Consider the following 19,468-nt stretch of genomic DNA (forward strand, 5'->3'; position numbering starts at 1 on the left):
CTGCACGGGAAAGTGACGCCAGCGACAACCCACTCATGGCAGCAGATTCCCGCTGAGCCTGTGCAGGAGGTTGAGTTTGTTGTTCCACTATGTAATGCTATGACAAGCAATGATCGCCTGCAGCAGGGCTAGGACATAAATGTGACCACAGTGTGTTATTTAAATGTTCAGCTGCAGAGAAATGTGAGGAAAAATAACTGTTCAAAGGCAAAATCTTATAAAGAAACAATAATAAAATCCATCTAATTCATTTTGGATAGTGAGCTGAGCCTGCAACAACAAAAAAAAACATATGAACAAATAAAAATTATGAATCACTGACACAATCTGCACTTAATATTTTATTTTTTGCTTGCATTGTCGCGATCTTGGCCACTTCTCGGACAAACAAAAATCACTTCAAAGAGAAATGGTGCAGAGTTAAACAGTGGATGCATGCACAGTAAAGACATCCCATGTAAAACTAACACATTGGCTCCGGGTGGAGCTTTAATTGGAGGAAGTGTTGATCTGATTAAAGAGCTTATCCTTTATGACTTGAGACATCAGACCGTGAATCGCCTCTATGGTCGTCTTGCAGCTAAAAAGAAACAGAAAAACAAAAAATTAGTGCGACACAGAGATAAAACATCTCTGCTGGTGTTAGAAAACATTATAAAGACAAAACAGAGCTTCAGTAAAGTTTGTTTTGAATTTTAAAGTCTGAATTTTTCTCCTGATATTTTGTTGATAATTAATTCTGTGGAAAAAAGCAAAGAAACAAATTTTTGACACAAAAATAAAGAAAGGTACATTAGACAATAATACAGTTCTAATGAAAAATCTGAATTATGTGCTTAATTTAATTAAGTGTCAAATGCATATTTTTAATCTGAGTATGGCCCAATATAAATAAAAAACCATTTGCTTCAAAAACTGATTTTTGTCTAGAATTAGAAAAAATTGAACTGTTGATTTAATCAGAATTGTGACTTAAATGGTTCATAAATAATAGATAATATTAATAAGCCTAAAAAGGGCTTTAATTAAAATCTGAAAGTTTACAAAAGTAAATAACAGATTTTATGTCATTCTGTGAAAAAGACTTCAGTGGACTAATGCCAGAAGTCACAGTTAAAATAATAAAATCAATCAATGTGATCCTATGAACCACGAACCTTGAAGAGCCCATGTAAATGATCCATGTGATGACAAAATAAACTAGTTAACATTTGATTTGAACTGTCTAGCCCTATCCAGCTACCTGTCTCGTGTCGCTTTGGCCAGTTTGTCCTCGGACTTCCTGTCGTGTGTGTCTAAGCCGAGCATGAAGCTGCCTCTGCCAAGCTGGGCCTCGGACTGCTCCAGCTTCTCCGACAGGTCAAACACCTGGCCTGTGGTGTAGTCCGAGTTCTGATCATCACACACACACGCGCGCGCACGCACGCACACATGCGCACACACACACACACACACACACACACACACACACACACACACACACACACACAGAAACCAATTCATGCACAATTTGCCAGCAAAAGATTTTTCTACATAGGATTTTTTTTTTTTTTGCAGGAGGCTAACAAATCTGTCCGACAGGCTGCTGGGACACTTTGGTGGTGAATGACTGAAATGTTGACTTAAGGTGAGGCTGCGTTTAATAGTGACACGGGGACCTTGCAGGGTGACTATAGCTCCTGACAAAGCCTGTCGCCCGTGGAGCAGCTCGTTCCTGACATCTAGTCAATTCATCCTCACCCAGAATCCCCCAAAACTCACCGTTTGTTCAAGCCTGACATATTTATTCCCGTTCAGGACAGAGCCACCATGCAAATTCACATCAGTCTCGGGAGAGCGCCTAACTTTCCTACTCATCTTCGTTACAAAAGTCCACATTAAGCTTATTACTAACACTAATAAACAAGGAGGCTTAGCTATTCTGCAGCAATAAATCACAACATCTCAAGCTGCTGAGCGCATGTCTGAATGAGTTATAGTGTAATAATTAACCATAAATCAAAATGCCAAACAATTAGTGCACATTTTGATTTTTGAGCTTGTTTACATACCGTCAGGAGGCTGGAGGAACTTAAGGTATTAACCCAGTATTTGTTCCAGAGGAGCTCCAGGAGTTTTCTGTCAAGGGATGACTTAAAGTAGGTTACCTCCAAGGCGTAATACCTACAAAAGAAATAAATAATAAGGAGTTTCACAAAGTTAAAGTGACCTTAATGCAATGATTTTATTCTACAGCTCCTCACTGTTTACAGTGGACGCCAAAATCTTCAATCTTGTTCAGAGGAATTGTCTGGTACTCTGACGGTCCCTCGTCTGGAGGCTTGTAACCCTGAAAGTGAAGAGAAAAGACTTTTTAAATTAAAAACCAAAGTGAACAGATTTAAATTTAAAACGATTAGCATTAATTGAAACTTATTGTAACAGCACACCCGTGTTTTGTGTCCCAAAAACGTTAAACACATAATTTGCCCGACTCTTTTCCTCTACCTTTGGGTATGTTCTAAAGGCACCGAGGTTGACTTTCCCTGCGGAAATAGTCCGGGTTGGGTCGATCTGTGGAGAGAGAGATACAGTAGAGCAGGAAAACAGGGTCAGAGGTCACGAAAGCCTCCGGGGACCACTCAAACCTGACCACCGGAGCTGTCACAGCACAGAACACACACACTTAATTATGTGATGCCGCTGGCAGCCAAGAGCCGCTGCACCAAATGAAGTGTCCATGTTTGCATCAACACAACACAGAAAGCTACAACTCATACATCTTCTCAGTGACATAAACATTCATGTTTATTTGTTTGAAGAAACAAAAAAGTGGCGTTTCCTGCCTCACCACAACTGCAACAAAAGGTTCCTGAAACTGCTGGTTGAGCATCTGAGTGCTGACGTCTATGCCGGAGAGCCAGCATCCGTAGCCGGGGTGACTGTGGTACCAGCCAATGGCGTTCTCCAACCGACCAACCTACCAGATGAGACCGATGGTACAGATTTAATACGACACAAACATTTTTATAAAAGGACTGCTTCCCTACTAGTTAATATAATACTCCAAACTGTTTCAAACTGAAGATTATTTCTAGAGAAACAACAGATTTATCCTAAAAAACGGTTCAAAACGATGGAAAAAGGGAAAAATAAATCATTTATCACACCCTAGTGGAGTAGTAGAAACAGTTGATGCACACGTTTTGTTTTATTACTCCAGCATGAAATTCACCACGGCAAAAACACAGAGCAATTCAGCACCCAGCTCCAACTCCAACACAATGCATTTGTAATGTGCATCGTAGAGCTTCTGTACAATTGCACTCACACTCATAATTAACATTCTGCCAAATACAAATAGAAATAAGCAGTAATATTGTTTTAAATCTAATTGTTGACATTAGGGATGCACAACATATTGGCATCAATATCAGCCGATGTTAGTCATTTTTTAACATATCGTTATCGTCCGATAAATAAAACCAGGCCAATATTAACAACTGATATTTTTTCCATCTTGTTTCCACTTGTTTATCTGTTTCAGAGGGTGAGGGGGATGATGTGTGTTTGTTTAGTCATGTGACAGTGGTTGTAATCATCTCAGAAGCATAAATGTGTGTGTTGTGTGTACATAATAACATAAATTCAGCTTTAATAATTTTCAGACTATACAAATTCTGCTGATTTCAGAAGCATTAATTTCAGTATATCGGTATCGACGTTTGGTTATCGGCCATAACAGTGATATTATTATTATCGGTATCGGCCCAAAAATTTCATATCGGTCCATTGCTAATTAAACAAAGGAGCCAACTTGTTTATTAGAAAAACATTTTTAATTTACACACGCCTGTTGCCTTCGATAGATTCCTGGGAATTAGTCGAGTTATGATAAAAATGTCATTATAAATAATTAATTGTTGTTATTCTTTTTAAATAAAAAAGAATAAAGGTTAAAGAGCAAGTCACCCCCAAATCAATTATTTTTTCCTGATAAACTATATAAATGCTTGTCTAATCGTGTTGTAGACACGTGTAGTCAATAGTTTTGCACTTTAGTGCATTTTAGTAAAAATTTAAATTTTCTGCCTGAAACTGTCAGTGTTGTGCCGTTGTCAGGTAAAAACTCTGCACTGCATTTGAATTTAAATCTGCCACCGCTATTGGCTAAGAGGTATGCTATGATGTAAACTGGTACATTATGATGTCACAATGTCATGAGTGTGTGTATTTGTTAGTGGCTCCACCCTCTCGGTCTGCTAGGCAACAGCATTTGTTGCATTTTTCAAACATGAAGTGGGAGTGAAGTACGCTTCTTGTAAGGGGTGACTTGCTCTTTAAATGTCACTAACAACTTCCTGTAAATTTATTTCTAGTCAGATAAAAGAAAGCGACCACCCTAAATAACAATGGCACATGGTTATTATGAATGTGTGTGTGTGTGTGTCTGTGTGTGTGTGGTAGATGCTTTAAAACGCCCCAAAGGAACATTCTGAAAGTTACCTGCTTGAGTTTTTATGTTACCTGTTTTATAAAACTACTGAATTCCAAATACATTTTTGGCCATGCTTGCCAATGCAGTTCTTCATCGATTTTTATCGATTTGTTGTTGCAGCCCTAGTTACAGTCAAATTTTGTTGTCATCTTATTCATCAAGTAATGCGTCAATCAATGTTAGTCATAATTTAGTCTTTATAGAAGTAATACATTTTAGTTTTTGTTCACAAAAATTAATTTGTCACAAAAATAACAACCCTAAAACTATTTTGTCAACGAAACTAACAGATTTTAGGTGAAGGAGCATTCAATGGCAACAGGATAAACTCCACTAATGGGGTGTGCTGCCCCAAAATTTTCACTGGCCCCCCATTAAAACCTTTCTGAGAGCACCACTGCATGTGTGTTCTTTGCTTATTCTCGTCTGATTGCATGTGGATCCATAAAGACAGCTACAGGTAAATCTAACATTGTATCGTTAAAACACAATTAAAAATATTCTAAAATGTCTATACCCATGTAAAATGAAGTGTATCGCCACAGGAAGCAACATGCAGGCTTTGATTTTACCTGTTTGGCATTTTCTATGTAGGCAGCCATGTATTCATAAGCTGCAGCCTGCGCGTTGACTCTGGTCTCTGTCCCCTCCACTGGCAGAGCAAAGCTGTCCATGATGATCATGGTTTCTCCATCCACCTTTCCCAGCATGAGACCCATCACCTCCAGGTTTCCACCAGACCTGGCGTGCATCACCATCTTTAACAGGGCCAGAGCTGAGATCTTGCAGTATTTGAAGTAGTGGTGACTGAGGGAGTTAGAAGAAGCACAGTTAATAAACAAACAAGAGGCATAACTAAAAAACGAACTATTGCTTTAAGTACACCTAAATATCACAACAGAAGACTAAGTGTTTGAAAATTCATCATTCGTTTCCGTATTTAACCCACTCCTTTGTCCATGGCTTCGCAGCGAGGATTTCTTGTTGTTGCTTTTTGTCATATTTGTAAATTTCATCGATGCTCTGGACTTCCTGCATTCTGTTAGACAGCTCCCATGTTTTCTGAGCCGTGCTGTTGCCGGTCATCATGATTTAATCGGGCTAAAATAATTATAATAATAAAAAACAGTATTTAAGCCCTTAAATTCCCAGTCAAATGAACGAAGAAAAGCGATATTTCAGCGTAGATGATTTAGGCCCCAACAACCGCTCGCTCAGGAAGCCATGACAGTGAACAATACCAATTCCCAGGTTTGACGTTTCCTTTGGTTGCAATATTTAAACTGAATCCTTTCTTGAACATTTTAAAACATTGTACATAATTTCAAGATTGATACTGTATCATGTGTGGAAATTAAATATGTAACAAAGCGGATTTTAGGTATTTAGTTACAGTTTGTGTAAGTGTAAACACCCCTCTGAGAGATGGTTTCACCCACAGAGAGTTAGGTCTATTGTTGAGTCACTTAATGACGCACTGACATCTAGCGGCGGATTTTGTATGTGCAGGTTTGTTTCTGACACCCTTTTTTTCTTCACGCTTCTTTAGAAACTGCGTCAGTTCATTAATTAAAATAACCCGAACTACTGTTAAATATTTCAGGAAATGTATTAAATATAAACCAGCTCCTAAAAATATTTACTATTAGCTTAGCTGTGAGTAAACTTGCGGTTTAAATAAAACGTGTTCACGGGTGTAAAAAAGTAAAATAATAAATTCTAAATTAATTTCAGACTATATGCGTGACACATTTGTTTACAATTTTGTATTAGCAGCGTTAGTTAGCCTCCTGGGGTTATCTTTTGTGTCATGGTTGCCCCTAGCAACGCACTTTGTGCAGTGCTTCCGGATGAGCGTTTGTTTGGGTTTTAGATGCGGATAAAACATATTAGCGTCTTTCCTTCCATGGTTGCAAGTTTAGAATAATTTGGACCTTCTATACTTCTGATATACTTATGTAGGTCAATGGTAAGATGGGAAGATCTTAAAGGAGCAAAACACAGAAAAGTCACCTTAAAATGCCACGCAGCAGCTGGGTGAGTAAACATCTATACTTTCAAATCACCTCAGGTAATGAACAAATCAGTAATTTTGCTGTGTGGATTTCTTTTCCAACCAAGGAATAATGATGTTCAGTAAATGAGACTTTAGTATGAGTCCAGCATCAACAGCGCCTGCATCGCACCCAGACAGAGGTAACGCAGAGCATTTTTTGGGGGGTGGGGTTTTAGTGTTTTAAAGTATTTTATTTGTCAGGTTTGGACATGAGTTTGCGGCTGGGAAGTGATTATGAAAAAAACAAGCAGAAACATCTACAGGAGCTGCAACTGGACAACAAAGATTGTGTTGCTAAGGTCTGGTGATGTACTCAAAAATGTAAAGAAATCTTAAAACAGCTTTAGAGTCACCATCTTTTTTTTTTTTTACCATTTCATCATCCGCACTGTTCTTCTTCTAGATATATAATTTCAGAAATTGTGAGCCCCAGGTGCTGGAGCACCAGGGTCTTTCCTTACCCATCAACGAGAGAGCATCAATAAAGGTGTGTGTGCATGTTTTGTGTGCACATGCACATTTTAAAAATTTAGTTACATGTGTGACTCTCTCACAGGGCAGACTACGAGAAGAGAGGAAAAAAGAATACAACATCTTCCTCCAGGAGCAAGCTCAGAAGAGAAGGTCCAAGAGAGGAACACCTCCGATCTCCTCAAAGGCGAAAAACATGTTTTCAGCCTTTCTGCCACAAAATGTGTTAAAAACTTCTTCAAACTGATTATTTTCCCTAAATTATCCCTAACCAGGCTTCGCAAGGCTCTCCTTCGCCCTTCCTCAGTACTCAAACAAACTCACCTCCTCCACCTCTTCACAAGGAGCAATCTGCATCCTGTAGAGATGCTGCCACTCTGACTGAAGGAGGATGTTGTAGAAGACAAAGGAGATGGCAACTCCGTAAGTCAGAAAAGCTTAATGAGGAAACAAGCTCAGAAGAAGATGAGGAGGACTTTGATTTCAGATATAGGAGGAGGCATGATAAGGAGCACAAGAAGAAGAAGAAGAAAACAAGGAAACCCAGAATGAACAGGTCTTTCTAGGATCATTTAAAACTCCAGAAAGTGGTGCCGGTTGGTTTATTTTCATCTCTGAGCTCTTTTGTTTTCTCAGCTTTAAATGCAGAGCTGTGCAGGACTTGGAGGAGATAAAGACCTCAGCACCACATGATCCAAGCAACACCGATGGGATCTTAAAGTCGCAGTAAGAAGAATGAATCTCTTAAGTTCAATTTGCACCATGAACATGAAATAATCCCTTTTGTCTAGTAGGTCAGCACTTTGCTGACCTACTTTTTCATGTTCCTGTCACAGTTTTAGGCTATTAAGTTAAGTTCCTGTCAATGATCTGTTCCCACATGGAGAGTGGGTCTTGGTCCCGCTGCAGGCCAACCACCGCACATCCTGGCTCAGTCAGAGGAGCTGTATTGATTGGAGAGAAAAACGATTAACTCAGCTGAGTTATAGCGCAGGACTCTCTGCAGGCAGATTGTTAGCTGCGTGGTGTTAAATCAGAGCTGGGTGTGGCTCTGATGTGTGTTAGACGCGGGATTCCTGTGAAGTCTCATTTTGGTTGTGGATCTGCAGCACAAAAGAAACTCCAGACGAGATGAGAACAGCTGTAAGATCAACATCTGCTACCAGGAAGGATGAGGCTGAGTTTGCAACTGGACTCATAATTGGTAAAGAAAAAATTCACTCTTTCTAAATTGCTTTTGTGATTTACTAGATAGTTGATGAAATCCCTTGCTTAAATCCAATTTAAAAGCGAGACTCAGTACTTGTACACTCTAAAAAAGAAAATTTACTTGACCAAGTTATGTCATCTGCTTCCACTAAACCTAGTTGCTTAAATGTAAAGAGTATTATACGTTTACTTTAACATGATAATGTAGGCTACTCTTTTTACATGTAGCCATCTAGGTTTAGAGGAACCAGATGAGATAACTTGGATAAAGCAACAATCCAGAGACTTCCCCCTTTTCAGGAATTGTGAATGATTTTTAGAAATCCAGAAAGCTGGGTTCACACTGGAAGCACCAGCAGCGCGGAATGGCAGTGGAATGTCACTGCTTCAAAATGAATCCATTATAGTCCATAGGGCGGATTCAGACTGGCCGTGGCATGGAACATTTCAGGCGCATCCTAGAAGCGCCACGCCACACCGCACCACGCCGCACCGCACCACGCCACGCCACGCCACACCGCACCACGCCGCACCGCACCACGCCGCTAGTTGGGTTTGGGTTCTATTCTTGCCACGAGCCGCTTTAGGGACACATCAACGTCCACAATTAACTAGACAGGAAATCATACACCGTTTCAGTGTAAAACATCAGGTGATTTTCAAAATAAAAGACTATTGCAGCGATGCGATTTCATATCTGTGTCATCTACTCCCAAGATCTTTCGTGAAGTGCAACAAATTGTTTTTTATATCTTTAACCCCAGTAGCGAAGAGGCACAGCTTTATATAGCACATCACAAGTGATCTCCATCTTGTTTTTGGGTAAATGGCAGACGGCATAAGCCAACCACGACCTTTGAAGTTTCGAGGGATTTTGTGATTTCGCGGAGACTCACACAAGTAAACCGTCCCGCTGCTGTTCTGCACCGCTGATGCATCCTGTGTAGACCCGGCATTATAATCTCACCCTGTGCTGTGATATAATATGGGGTTATCAGTCTTTTTTTGACAGCATTAGCCAATAGCGCCAGACATCCGATTCCATACAGATGTCAATCACAGAGCTTGAGTGTGTGGCCCACCTAGACTGATGCGTTGCTTCCAGCCGTTGCGCCTCTATATGGTGACCTCTGACAAAAAACCTCCAGGTTTCTGCTTTAAGTAACTTCAACATTTCATTTTTTAGAGTGTTTTGTGTCTTTTTTTATCTGTAATGCAGGAGCAGCAGAAGATCGGACGGTGACCCAGATGAAAAAAGAGCAGTACAAGCAGGAGCTGCTTCTACAAATGGCTGAACAAAAGGGAAACAAGCTAAAGTGAGTCTTTAATGATAGAAAAATCAGTTTGGGGTTAATTCTGAGTGCGCATTAACCCCAGCCCTTATGACGTGTTTGGGACTTAATCAGCAAAGTTAATGTGTAAAATGTAAAGGAATGACTGAATTAAAACAGGAGTTTCTGCAGCTTGCACATTTGTAGCACCCTCTTGTTCCCAGAGAGAAGAGGCTTGAGCTAAAGGTGGCTGCTACTGGTGCCACAGACCCAGAGAAACAGGTAGTACAGTTGCATTCAAGGAACATTTTTAATTTTTCAAAACATATTGCTTATTTTAATCTTGAACATTGCTCCAAAATTACAGTATTGCTAAATCTTATGCTTTATTTGTTGTTTTTGTTGATGTTGCTTGTCTAGCCTGAACGAATCCAGCAGTTTGGAGCTGCGTGTCAGCAGCATGAAAACCTGAGACGGGATGTTCCTCACAGGTCTGGAACACATCTGGATGTGGCGAGGAGAGACTGTAATCCAAGATGGGGAGATGAAAAGCCTCGTGAGAACACGGGGAGTAACAGAGCTCCTCGAGGGTGTTCCCAGGTGGACTTTGGCTCAGCGTTCAGTCAGCAGCCGGGGAACGCTGTGCCTGGTTTTAGGATGCGGAAAACTCCAGGAGGCGCACCGTTTGACTATTTTAACCAGGATTATCACGGGAATGTCACAAGAACACCAGACGTGATCGTCCCAAGGTGGATCAGAGTGACATTCTGTTGTAACTTAACATCATTGCTCATTCACTGTGGTTTTATTTTTCAGAAGCGCTCCCGTTCTTCTTCCTGTTATTCCAGACGCCATCCACGATCCATATGATGCATCTCATCACTATGGCAACAGGAACTCATTTGATTCTCATCCGCCCCAAAATCAGAGTACAGATTATCGCTTAAGTCTCATTTCTTTTCAGAACTCAGATGACTTGAAATATTTAACCTCTTAATTCAGTAATTTCTTTATAACTGAATTAAATCTTCACTGCAGCGGACTTAAATCCCATCACGTGTCAGAGCTGAACTAACTTGCTGTGAATCTTCCCATTAGATAATCTGCTCTATGAGGCTGAGCAGCCTGGGACTTTTGACATTACTTCCCAAATGCAGCCACTTCCTGTCAGCGCCAATGAGTACGTTTCCCTCTCAGCCCCTTTTACTTACTAAGATAAAATGTGAAGAATTCATGTTTTGGACATATATTTTTCTCCCAAAGATGTCCCTCCTGACAGAAAACTGTACATCTAAAAAGCTTTTGTGTCGTAAATTATGATTTTCATTTGTTGTTAAAGAGCAAGTCACCCCCTACCAGATTCTTACTCAACTCCCGCTTCCTGTTTGAAAAATGCAACAAATGCTGTTGCCTAGCAGTCCGAGAGGGCGGAGCCGGTAACAAATACACACACAGGCTCACAAAGAAATTGTGACATCATATGGTACCAGCTAACGTTCTAGGGTACCACTTAGCCAATAGCGATGGCAGATTTAAATTTAAATGCAGTGCAGAAATTTTACCTGACAACGGCACAACACTGACAGTTTTAGGCAGAATATGAAAATTTGAACTAAAATGAAATAAAGTGCAAAACTATTGACGACACGTGTCTGCAGCACGATTACACACACATTCATGTAGTTTATCAGAAAAACAAAGTTGATTTGGGGGTGACTTGCTCTTAAATGATCTTTATTCATTCGTATAATTATTTTTTTATTTGTTTTTAACGATCTTTATTAATTGGTTTAAGACAAGATAAGCTAAGCTAAGATAAAATTAGGCTTTATTGATTCTACAGCTCAGTCAGATAGCAAAATAGTACAAAAGTGACTGAGAATGCAGAAATAAAGACATGGTGCTACATACAATAGTATACACAGTAGACCAAAGGTATGGACACACCTGTCTTATTCACTGTGTTTTCTAGATTTTCATGATCATTTACATTGGTAGATTTTCACTGAAGGCATCAAAACTATTGAACAAATGTGGAGTTATGTACTTAACCAAATAAGGTGAAATAACTGAAAACATGTTTTATATTCTATTTTCTTCAAATAGCCACCCTTTACACTGATTACTGCTCTACACCCTCTTGGCATTCTCCTGCTGAGCTTCAGTCACCTGAAATGGTTTTCCAACAGTCTTAAAGGAGTTCCCAGAGGTGTTTAGCACTCGTTGGCCCCTTTGCAAACGGTCATGGCCATGAAAATAAAGAAAACCCATAGAATGAGAAGGTGTGTCCAAACTTTTGGCCTGTACTGTGTATACAATACTACACAATGATCTTTTTTACTCATTTTTGTTTTCAACTATCTTGAATTCTTTGGATTTAGTCTTGTTTTAATTTTGATGTGATTTTGTTTGCTTTGAGCTTTATTTACTACTCAACTTCTTACTTTGTCTGCTTTCAGAGCGTTTCCTTTTGCTGCCGAAGGGCTTCACGTGGACCGGCCCAATCCGAGGAGAGAGAGTGTCCTGAGCTACCAAGAAGCACTCAAGCAGCAGGTGAACTGTTACATCTGAAGATCCTTTTTAGCGTTGATGGTTTGAGGAGGTGCACGGTGGTTTTTGTTGTTGTCCAGATCAAAGAAAGAGAGGAGCAGAAAAGAAGAGAGGAGGAGCGATATGCAAAGTTGGAGGCTGCGATGATGGCCTACGACCCCTGGGGAAGGGGTGGAGGAGGGGCTCCTATTGTAGACCAAAATGGAGACCTTGTTAGTAAGTGAACTTCTTTTAATGAAATGAATGAAACATGTCGGATTACAGCACGTCGTACACGAGTTTTTCTTTTATTTTAGGTGACCTCAGACAAATGCACCGGATCAATAATAACAAAATGTCAGCTGCAAATGAAGCCGAGGTTCCTTTTTCTCACCGACTTGCAGGTGGAGTTTTCCTCTTCAAGCTGAGACGAGTCGGCTGCATTTTCTTTTTTCTTTATGTCCGTTCTACCTCTTGCAGACTCTAGTCATCCTTCACCATCGCAGCAGCTCTCCGCCAAGGAGAGGTACAAGGAGGAGCTGAAGCGCCAGGTAGATCATCTTAATGACATTTGTTTTAGGGTTAGGACACACACACACAGATCTCACTGTAACGTTTGAACAGATAGAAGAACAGAAGAGAAGGCAGGCAGAGGAGCGGGAGAAGATCAGGATTAGAGAGGAGAAAGAGGAGGAGAAGCTGGCCAAGGAGAGGGCTCGCATGCAGCAGCAATACGAAGAGGAGCAAAGGAGACAGCGGGAAGCTCAGGTGGGGAGTTTGTTCAACAGGTCTTTGTCGTGGGTTCGCCTCATGTTGTTGCGATGTTGCAGGAAAACTTGCGGAACATGATGACCCAGGAAGCCACGACTCCTCACAAAGCGGAGGTCAAGAGAACCTCAAAAGAGAGAGTGCCTGAGAGTGCCAAGGAGGAAAAGGAGAAGACCTCACATCAGACTTATGAGGCGCAGCAATCCTTGCAGAGAGAGCCGTCTCCTCCGATTCCAACGTTGCTTCTTCTGCCGTCAAGGCCTTCGACTGAGATCAACCAACTTTCTTCCAGAGCTGTACGTCCCCGTCCCCCCCTGGCAGAGAGTATGTAGAACATTATAAATGCTTTTATTTTTCTCAGGGCCGCTCTGTGTCAGCCCCACATGTCCAACGAGCTACATCCAAAGTCCCAACACTTTACGGTACGATTTAGCCAGACCGCGTCTTCTCATAATCATGATGCCACAATCATTAACGCCTTTCATTCTAAAGATGGCCAGCAGGAAGTGATCAGAGAGCTTTCAGCTCTCCGTAACTGTCTGAGGAAAAAGCAGAATCAGCTGGAGCTTCAGATGAATCGGACAGCGATCGCCCACCCTCACCTGGACAGGTATTCCAGGGACAGTTTCACGTTTCACCTTACAAGTTATACATTTTCACACCTTGTGTTTCAACGGCCTGAATGAATGAATGACTGAAAGCAGCGGTGAGATGTGGAATTCAAATCCACGTGGATCGTATTGAGCCTCGATGTGGTAGCAGCTAAGAGTCAACCCCATCACACACTGAAAGACTGAACAGATCACAAGTTATTTTGAAGATTTCTCCAGATTAGCTGTAACTCCACTTCTCATCCTCTGATGATCCATCCGTTATCGCTTATCCATGTAGGGTCGAGGGGGGCTGGTGTCCATCTCCAGCACTCTGTGGGCAGAAAGATCTCTGATGACCTCTCACATAAGGGAATCGTGCAAAATGCGCTTCTGCAAGAACTACCCGCCTTTTAAAGTCCAGCTTCACAGAGAAAGAGATTTTTACTTTTTACGTTTTTAAATCACATACAGGCTACATGTGAAAATAGTCTACCCCTATTTCTTGCACTGGCCGCCAACATGGGGTCTTAGAAAAAGCCTCACAGATCTATGCAACATTTAACGTCAACATTCTTGGACTCACAACGGGGGTGGCTGTTGTTAATATAGCATCCAGGAGAGAGCAGAGCACATCTTGGCTAGTAGAAACAGTTAGCATTAGCAACTCCCCCACATGGCAGAACTCATTCAGACTTGTGTTATTTGTGGAGATGAAACATCAGCGTTGCAAAGCAAATGGAATCAGTTGTAGAATCATGTTGCCGTTAGCCAATCAGAGGCGAGATGTCCAAATATCAGGAAATATTGAGTAAGATGCAAATTCCTTCAGTTTTCTTCTCCCCATCCTCCAAATTGTACTTCCTGTAACAGGAACACCAGAGATTTCTCCCCACACAGATCGAATCACAAAGCTTTCATTCATACTGGAGACCACTGCAGATGTGTTGAGATGACGAGTGAACGAGAGGTTTAAACTGCGCATTTCTGAAGATTCGGAAGGTGTTTGATTTGGTTTTATCTGCATGCATCTTTCTGGGTACAAACGTCTGACGCAGAAAGCTGCAGCACTGAACTACCGACATCTACTTAAATACACCTGTGGGTTAATCAGATTACTTTATTATTTTTTTGCTTACACACAGAAGACCACCCAGGATGGATGCCTTTGAATTTGTGAAGGATGAGAGTCATCCTCGTGACTCTAGAAGAGCTGAAAAACAAAAGCAGAGCGAGTTTAATCCATCTAAACAAGGAGGTAATAAATACGTAACCTTGTGTCTGCCTTAACATATTTACATGTATTTTCTTCATTTTATGGGAGACTTATCGTCTTTCACTTGAGTAAAAGTGATTAATAGAACCTTCTGGTTTCTTATAATTGATCTATGTTTTCATTCGAGGGAACAGGAGAATATCAGTCCTCCTTACTAAGACTTGAGTATTTCTAGATCAGAAGAAGCTTCCATCTGTCACTCAGCGACACGTTTAGCAGCAGCAGTGAACGAAATCCAAGCGGGCGAGAAGCCGTCCCTGAACGGGTTCCCAGACCGGGACACGAGTTTTCAGGAAAATTCAGAAGCAAGAGGATGAAAGGCTGCAGGGGGAGCGTCCAGCACACATCAAACTTTTATCTATAAATAATAAATCAGAAAGCTGCAGTTGTCAGATCTGAGAGGGGCGGAGCCTGTCTCTGAGGATGTTGAGTCACTGCTGCTGGGCAAGATTCATGAAGACCACAATCATCGTCCCCACGTCGTGGCAACAACACACCCAGATATTTTTCTTTTCCATAAAAGTGACAGGGGTTTGGATCTGCTGCTCATGCATTCCACTAGCTGGACCAGTTTGGAGCTTCTCTCTGTGCCAGTTAAAAAGTCTGGTGCCAGAACAGGAAGCACGGTGCCGGTGTCAGCTGCAGGGTGGTGATAGTACAGAGATAACAGCTTAAAGGCCAAGGGCAGGAAAAGGAGCAATCAAGTTTTTTTTCTTCACTTGTTTCAAAAAGTTTTGACGCAGATGAACAAAATAATCATGTTCATGTTGGTGCTGCAGGTGAACTCCGGGTCTACCAGCAGGGAGCAACGCGACCCACAGAGGAGCGATGCGAGAGGACGGCACCGAGGAGGGAGCGAGCCTACGAGGAATGCTCCTGATGAGTACAATAATACTTTAAGAGTCAAACACAGATTAGTCACGGATCTCGTCGTGTTATAAACAGGAGCTTTCTACAGAGGAGCGAGGTCAGAACCATCAACCACCAAAAGCCACAAACCAGCCTGGCTTTTGTGATCCCAGCAGATCAGGTGAGATAAGTTAACCGACTGATCACTACTGCAGAACTCAGAAATCACCTCCAACACAATCTGAAAGCTAATCTCATCTTAATCTAATAACCCTAAAATGTGTCTCCGTCCTCTACAGCAAGGCTGGGTGTCCCGTCTGCACGCTTCACCCGCAGGAGGCCCGTCTCCATGGAAACCGTCTCCACTGAGCCCTGGCCACACTCCGGAACATCAGACACCGTAAAACATGTGACGCACAGACAGAAACCAGGCATCAGGTCGGGCGCTTTACCCTGGCTGACGCAGCGAGTCACCTAAGCGTCTAAAGGCGCTTCCACTCAAAACTAAAACATCCTTACTTTATCTTAAAACACTTTTTTTTGTTAGTTTTTTACTTGTTTGTTTGTAGCAGATAAATCCTGTCAGATTGTTCTATTAAAAACATTAAACGTTCGTTTTTTTCACGAATATCCCGACTGATCATTAGGAGACGAAGCTGCTCATTTCAAATCGACCAAGTTCAAAAACTTTATTGACCTAGAACCTGATTAGAATGCCAGACGACGCATCGTACAGAAAGTTGTACATAATCTTTTGCGACATAGAAAACTTTACATTGCTGTATCATATACATTGTGTTTTCTACATCCGTGAGCAGGAGTGCGTCCCATTCATACGTTAAAGCACAGCTAACACCTTCTCATCTTCTCTGCTGCTCAGACAAACAAAAACATTAAATATATTATTTTGATTTTGTACAAGAGTGAAAGCTAAACGGAAAAGTGACTCCAAAAGCAGCTAGCATCAGTTTGCTCCCTCGTCTTCCAGTTTTCAAAGCAAAGTTACGTCTAAAAACCTAAGAACACATAAAATGGAATAATTTAACCCTTCACTTTCCACCGTCTGCTTCCGTGACAAAACATACGGAGGTGGTGCAGTCAAATAAATTATAAACAAAAAAAAAAAAAAAAGAAAGTTAAATCTCCAGTGCATAAAAATAAAAAATGAGATCAAGTGCAGCAAATCCAGAAATTAAAACAAACAAAAAAATAAAGATAATCTAGTGTTATAGGATTATTTTACACAGCGGCAGATCTGTACATACGAGTTTCATCCCAGAGGCGATCGGTCACACGCGGGTGGCGGTCGCTGCTCTGCGTCTGGTTGAGACCGTTCATTCTTCACTTTTAAATATACAGTAAGAAGCACACGTGTTGCAATATATTCCTTTAGGTCAGAGATCCGAGGAGCCGCCTGTCGGTCAGTAGTCGGCGGAGGCAGCGCTACGCCGGGGTGCAAATTTGTGATGCTGAGGATTCCATCTGGGACCCTAGTGTGGAGTGGGTGTGAACAGCTGGTCTAGGATCAGCTGTTTCAGTCTAATGTTCAGGGAAACCGTGCACACAGAGGGAGCCAGGAGGCGGCGCAGCAGCGGAGGGGGCGTGGCCTCAGTGGAGCTTCATTGAGCCTCCTCCCCTGCCTCCTCCCCCACCTCCGTGTCCGTTTCTGGCTCCGCCCGCCCCCGATCGGGGTGGGCTTCAGGTTCAGGCAGCTGTGCGATGTGAAAGACGACGCCGATGCGCAGGTAGAACTTCCTCAGCACGGCCCGGAGCTCGGGGATCAGGTCGAACTGCATGATCTCACACAGGAGGGGGTAGTACCTGGACGCGTGGGCCTTGAACTGCAACAGGAAGGAGGGAAAATCAATGACTTCTCCTGGTAAAACACCATCAGATCCTTCTGAGTCTTACCCTCTCGTCGCTGATCTTCAGCACCTTGGTGAGGAAGAGCAGCAGCAGATTGGTCCAGGCTTCTCTGTGGCTTTCTGACGTCAGAGCCAGGAAGTACGAGACGGCTTCGCTGCACACGCTAAACAAAACAAAGACAAGGAAGAACATTAAACCAATCAGAAAACAGATATATTTAAACGTTTGTCGTTTACAGCCAGCAGCATCTGCTCCTCTGCCTCATCACGACAAAAGTGTGAGGATGATGGTCACTTTTATTCAGTATCAGCCAAAAACGAATCCATCAAAGGAACATTCATGCATCATCCAACCTTCTTGTCACAAGAGTCTCTGTAGCTTACTTGAGCAGTCGTCTCTGGACCTCCTCCCAGGCGTCCCGCCGCCTCTCGTCCGTGTACATACGGAACAGAATCCGCAGCCCACACGCCAGGCTGCTGGTCTCCTGCTTCAGCAGGTTGGGCTTGGACTTTCCCTTGAAACCTTTAACATGCACATGACCAAAATCAGGTTTTTAGGGTCGTGACGAGATGTTCGGAGACAACACGAAGCTCCGCCCTCCTACCTGCTTTCCACAGCAAGGTCCTCTGGTCGTTGTTGGAGTTGAAAGCCTTGGCGAAGCAGTGAGACTCGAGCAGGCAGTCCAGCAGCTTAAAAAGCTGCTCTGAGGTTAGATAGTGGTACATCCCCTGGTCCTGGGTCTCCACCCGAACGCCCGCCACGCCCGCCGCATCCCGCTTCAAAACACAACTTCAACTGAGTAACCGGCACAAATCTGCAGCGATCGCCGTTAAACTGCAGCGGCTTGTACCTGAGCAGCAGCAAAGTTCTCCGCATCTTCCTTCTTACTGGTGGCGGGGAAGAACACGATGTTATCGATGGTCTGGATCAGCTCCAGCTGCACCACGCACTTTATCAGCAGCGCCGAGAACAAACGCTGCTCCTGGATCTCTGTACAACAAAGGATTCATCAGGAAATACGCGCGCACGCGCAAACACACACACGCACGCACGCACGCACGCACACACGCACACACACACACACACACACACACACACACACACACAAATTACTGGTTGGATTCCTGTTCCTGGAGACGTCCTCAGACAGACCCGACGCCGTGCTGTGCTGGCTCTGCCGCCGGGCGTCCACAGCAGCTCTGTCGGCGCTGCTGATGGAGTTCTGGTCTTCAGAGCGGGACTGGATGTCCAAAGACTTCTGAGAAATAGAGTCCTGGGAGAAAAATTGAAAGATCGTACTTTAAAAATCCCAAGTTATTTAAATAAAAACGACCCAACTTGAGTTATTTAAAACACATTTTGGTAAACATCTGAGATTTTCCCACCAGCTGTTTGTCGGACAAGCCGTGTGATGTGAAGGGCTCTCCTTCTGCTCCAGCTGGTCTCCATGTCAACAGCCTTAAAAATAATTATGCAACACATCAAACTCTAGAGAACAACAAATCCCATCATGCAAAGCCAATTAGATTTAGTGTCTTCTAGCTTCAGATACAAGCTAGTAAATAAACTCCATCTTAGTTAACACTCTTTTCTTTATTCGTATCCATCAGAGAAGCAGCTTACGTGTGTGGGATTGTGGTCTTGAAGATGTCCAGAATGCAGTTGCAGGTCTTGTCCCAGGTCTCCAGGGAGAACTTCTCCCCGTTCAGGATGACCACGTTCTCCAGGCAGTTGGTGCCCGAACGGGCAAGTTGCTCGTTATCTACAGGCGGGCATGACGAAATGACTAATTAAAGACATGTTTCGCAATTATTTTCCGTCACCCTCCCTCCAACTAACACTTTTTGTTTTTTTCCCTGACAGCTCTGCTTCTTCTGCTTGGTGTAAACAGGCAGCCTGTGGACTAGTCTGAGTGCTGGTGCCACCTAGTGACTGGGGGCGGCGTAGCATGAAAAAAGAAGCTTAAAAAATTAAATTCTCCTGACTCTGGCATCACCCAGAGGGGCCACGCCCCACTAGTGAGAAACACTGAATTAAATTACTCTTAAAAATCTTCCCCTACTGGTTGAAAGCAGAATTACAACTGTCATTAACAAATGAGTGTAG

General features: G+C 42.6%; 3 protein-coding genes across 6 annotated transcripts in view; 1 reads left to right on the forward strand and 2 right to left on the reverse strand.

Annotated features, from left to right (window-relative positions):
- Positions 1-328: 328 nt before the first annotated feature.
- Positions 329-5,725, reverse strand: cops5 (COP9 signalosome subunit 5). The gene is made up of 8 exons (XM_015955244.3): positions 5,427-5,725; positions 5,050-5,284; positions 2,831-2,959; positions 2,488-2,553; positions 2,244-2,329; positions 2,052-2,163; positions 1,244-1,392; positions 329-580 (listed from the first exon to the last, which is right to left on the reverse strand). Exons 1-8 carry the CDS (start codon positions 5,564-5,566, stop codon positions 490-492), a joined length of 1,008 nt encoding a protein of 335 aa, XP_015810730.1. The 5' UTR covers positions 5,567-5,725; the 3' UTR covers positions 329-489.
- A 201-nt stretch (positions 5,726-5,926) lies between these two features.
- Positions 5,927-16,631, forward strand: LOC107382898 (centrosome and spindle pole-associated protein 1). 3 transcript variants are annotated; one of them, XM_070553193.1, is made up of 26 exons: positions 5,927-5,986; positions 6,440-6,514; positions 6,599-6,673; positions 6,735-6,832; positions 6,937-7,020; positions 7,090-7,191; positions 7,280-7,560; positions 7,641-7,730; positions 8,114-8,208; positions 9,433-9,529; positions 9,709-9,766; positions 9,905-10,233; positions 10,301-10,413; positions 10,583-10,664; positions 11,944-12,037; positions 12,115-12,250; positions 12,331-12,417; positions 12,494-12,564; positions 12,638-12,781; positions 12,844-13,077; positions 13,143-13,203; positions 13,274-13,391; positions 14,517-14,629; positions 15,427-15,513; positions 15,591-15,677; positions 15,796-16,631. In XM_070553193.1, the coding sequence occupies exons 3-26, from the start codon at positions 6,631-6,633 to the stop codon at positions 15,972-15,974; spliced, it is 2,883 nt and encodes a 960-aa protein (XP_070409294.1). In that variant the 5' UTR covers positions 5,927-5,986; positions 6,440-6,514; positions 6,599-6,630; the 3' UTR covers positions 15,975-16,631. The 3 variants fall into 3 exon arrangements, with proteins under 3 accessions (XP_070409294.1, XP_070409295.1, XP_070409293.1); XM_070553194.1 differs by lacking the exon at positions 5,927-5,986 and having other exon boundaries at positions 6,295-6,514; positions 6,735-6,854; XM_070553192.1 differs by lacking the exon at positions 5,927-5,986 and having other exon boundaries at positions 6,296-6,514.
- arfgef1 (ADP-ribosylation factor guanine nucleotide-exchange factor 1 (brefeldin A-inhibited)) overlaps positions 16,160-19,468 on the reverse strand; it is a 63,074-nt gene continuing 59,765 nt past the window's right edge. For both annotated transcript variants that reach the window (XM_015955240.3, XM_015955239.3), the window contains 8 exons: positions 18,986-19,124; positions 18,748-18,820; positions 18,476-18,635; positions 18,213-18,352; positions 17,967-18,138; positions 17,746-17,884; positions 17,408-17,525; positions 16,160-17,337 (listed from right to left, as the gene is read on the reverse strand). In XM_015955240.3, the coding sequence (XP_015810726.3) occupies positions 17,116-17,337; positions 17,408-17,525; positions 17,746-17,884; positions 17,967-18,138; positions 18,213-18,352; positions 18,476-18,635; positions 18,748-18,820; positions 18,986-19,124 (1,163 nt within the window). In that variant the 3' untranslated portion in view covers positions 16,160-17,115. The remainder of the gene's footprint in view (positions 17,338-17,407; positions 17,526-17,745; positions 17,885-17,966; positions 18,139-18,212; positions 18,353-18,475; positions 18,636-18,747; positions 18,821-18,985; positions 19,125-19,468) is intronic.

This window comes from Nothobranchius furzeri, chromosome 7 (genome assembly GCF_043380555.1).
Source record: "Nothobranchius furzeri strain GRZ-AD chromosome 7, NfurGRZ-RIMD1, whole genome shotgun sequence".
Classification (NCBI taxonomy): Eukaryota; Metazoa; Chordata; class Actinopteri; order Cyprinodontiformes; family Nothobranchiidae; genus Nothobranchius; species Nothobranchius furzeri.

What these genes read in the sequence shown, in the direction of transcription:
- cops5 (XM_015955244.3), bottom strand. Translation starts at nt 5,566, where the DNA reads ATGATGACCGGCAACAGCACGGCTCAGAAAACATGGGAGCTGTCTAAC. An exon ending in ACATAGAAAATGCCAAACAG is followed by an intron (nt 2,960 to 5,049) that starts GTAAAATCAAAG and finishes CTCATCTGGTAG; the next exon opens with GTTGGTCGGTTGGAGAACGC. An exon ending in CCTTTAGAACATACCCAAAG is followed by an intron (nt 2,330 to 2,487) that starts GTAGAGGAAAAG and finishes CTTCACTTTCAG; the next exon opens with GGTTACAAGCCTCCAGACGA.
- LOC107382898 (XM_070553193.1), top strand. Translation starts at nt 6,631, where the DNA reads ATGAGTCCAGCATCAACAGCGCCTGCATCGCACCCAGACAGAG. An exon ending in TGCAACTGGACTCATAATTG is followed by an intron (nt 8,209 to 9,432) that starts GTAAAGAAAAAA and finishes TCTGTAATGCAG; the next exon opens with GAGCAGCAGAAGATCGGACG. An exon ending in GCCCACCCTCACCTGGACAG is followed by an intron (nt 13,392 to 14,516) that starts GTATTCCAGGGA and finishes GCTTACACACAG; the next exon opens with AAGACCACCCAGGATGGATG.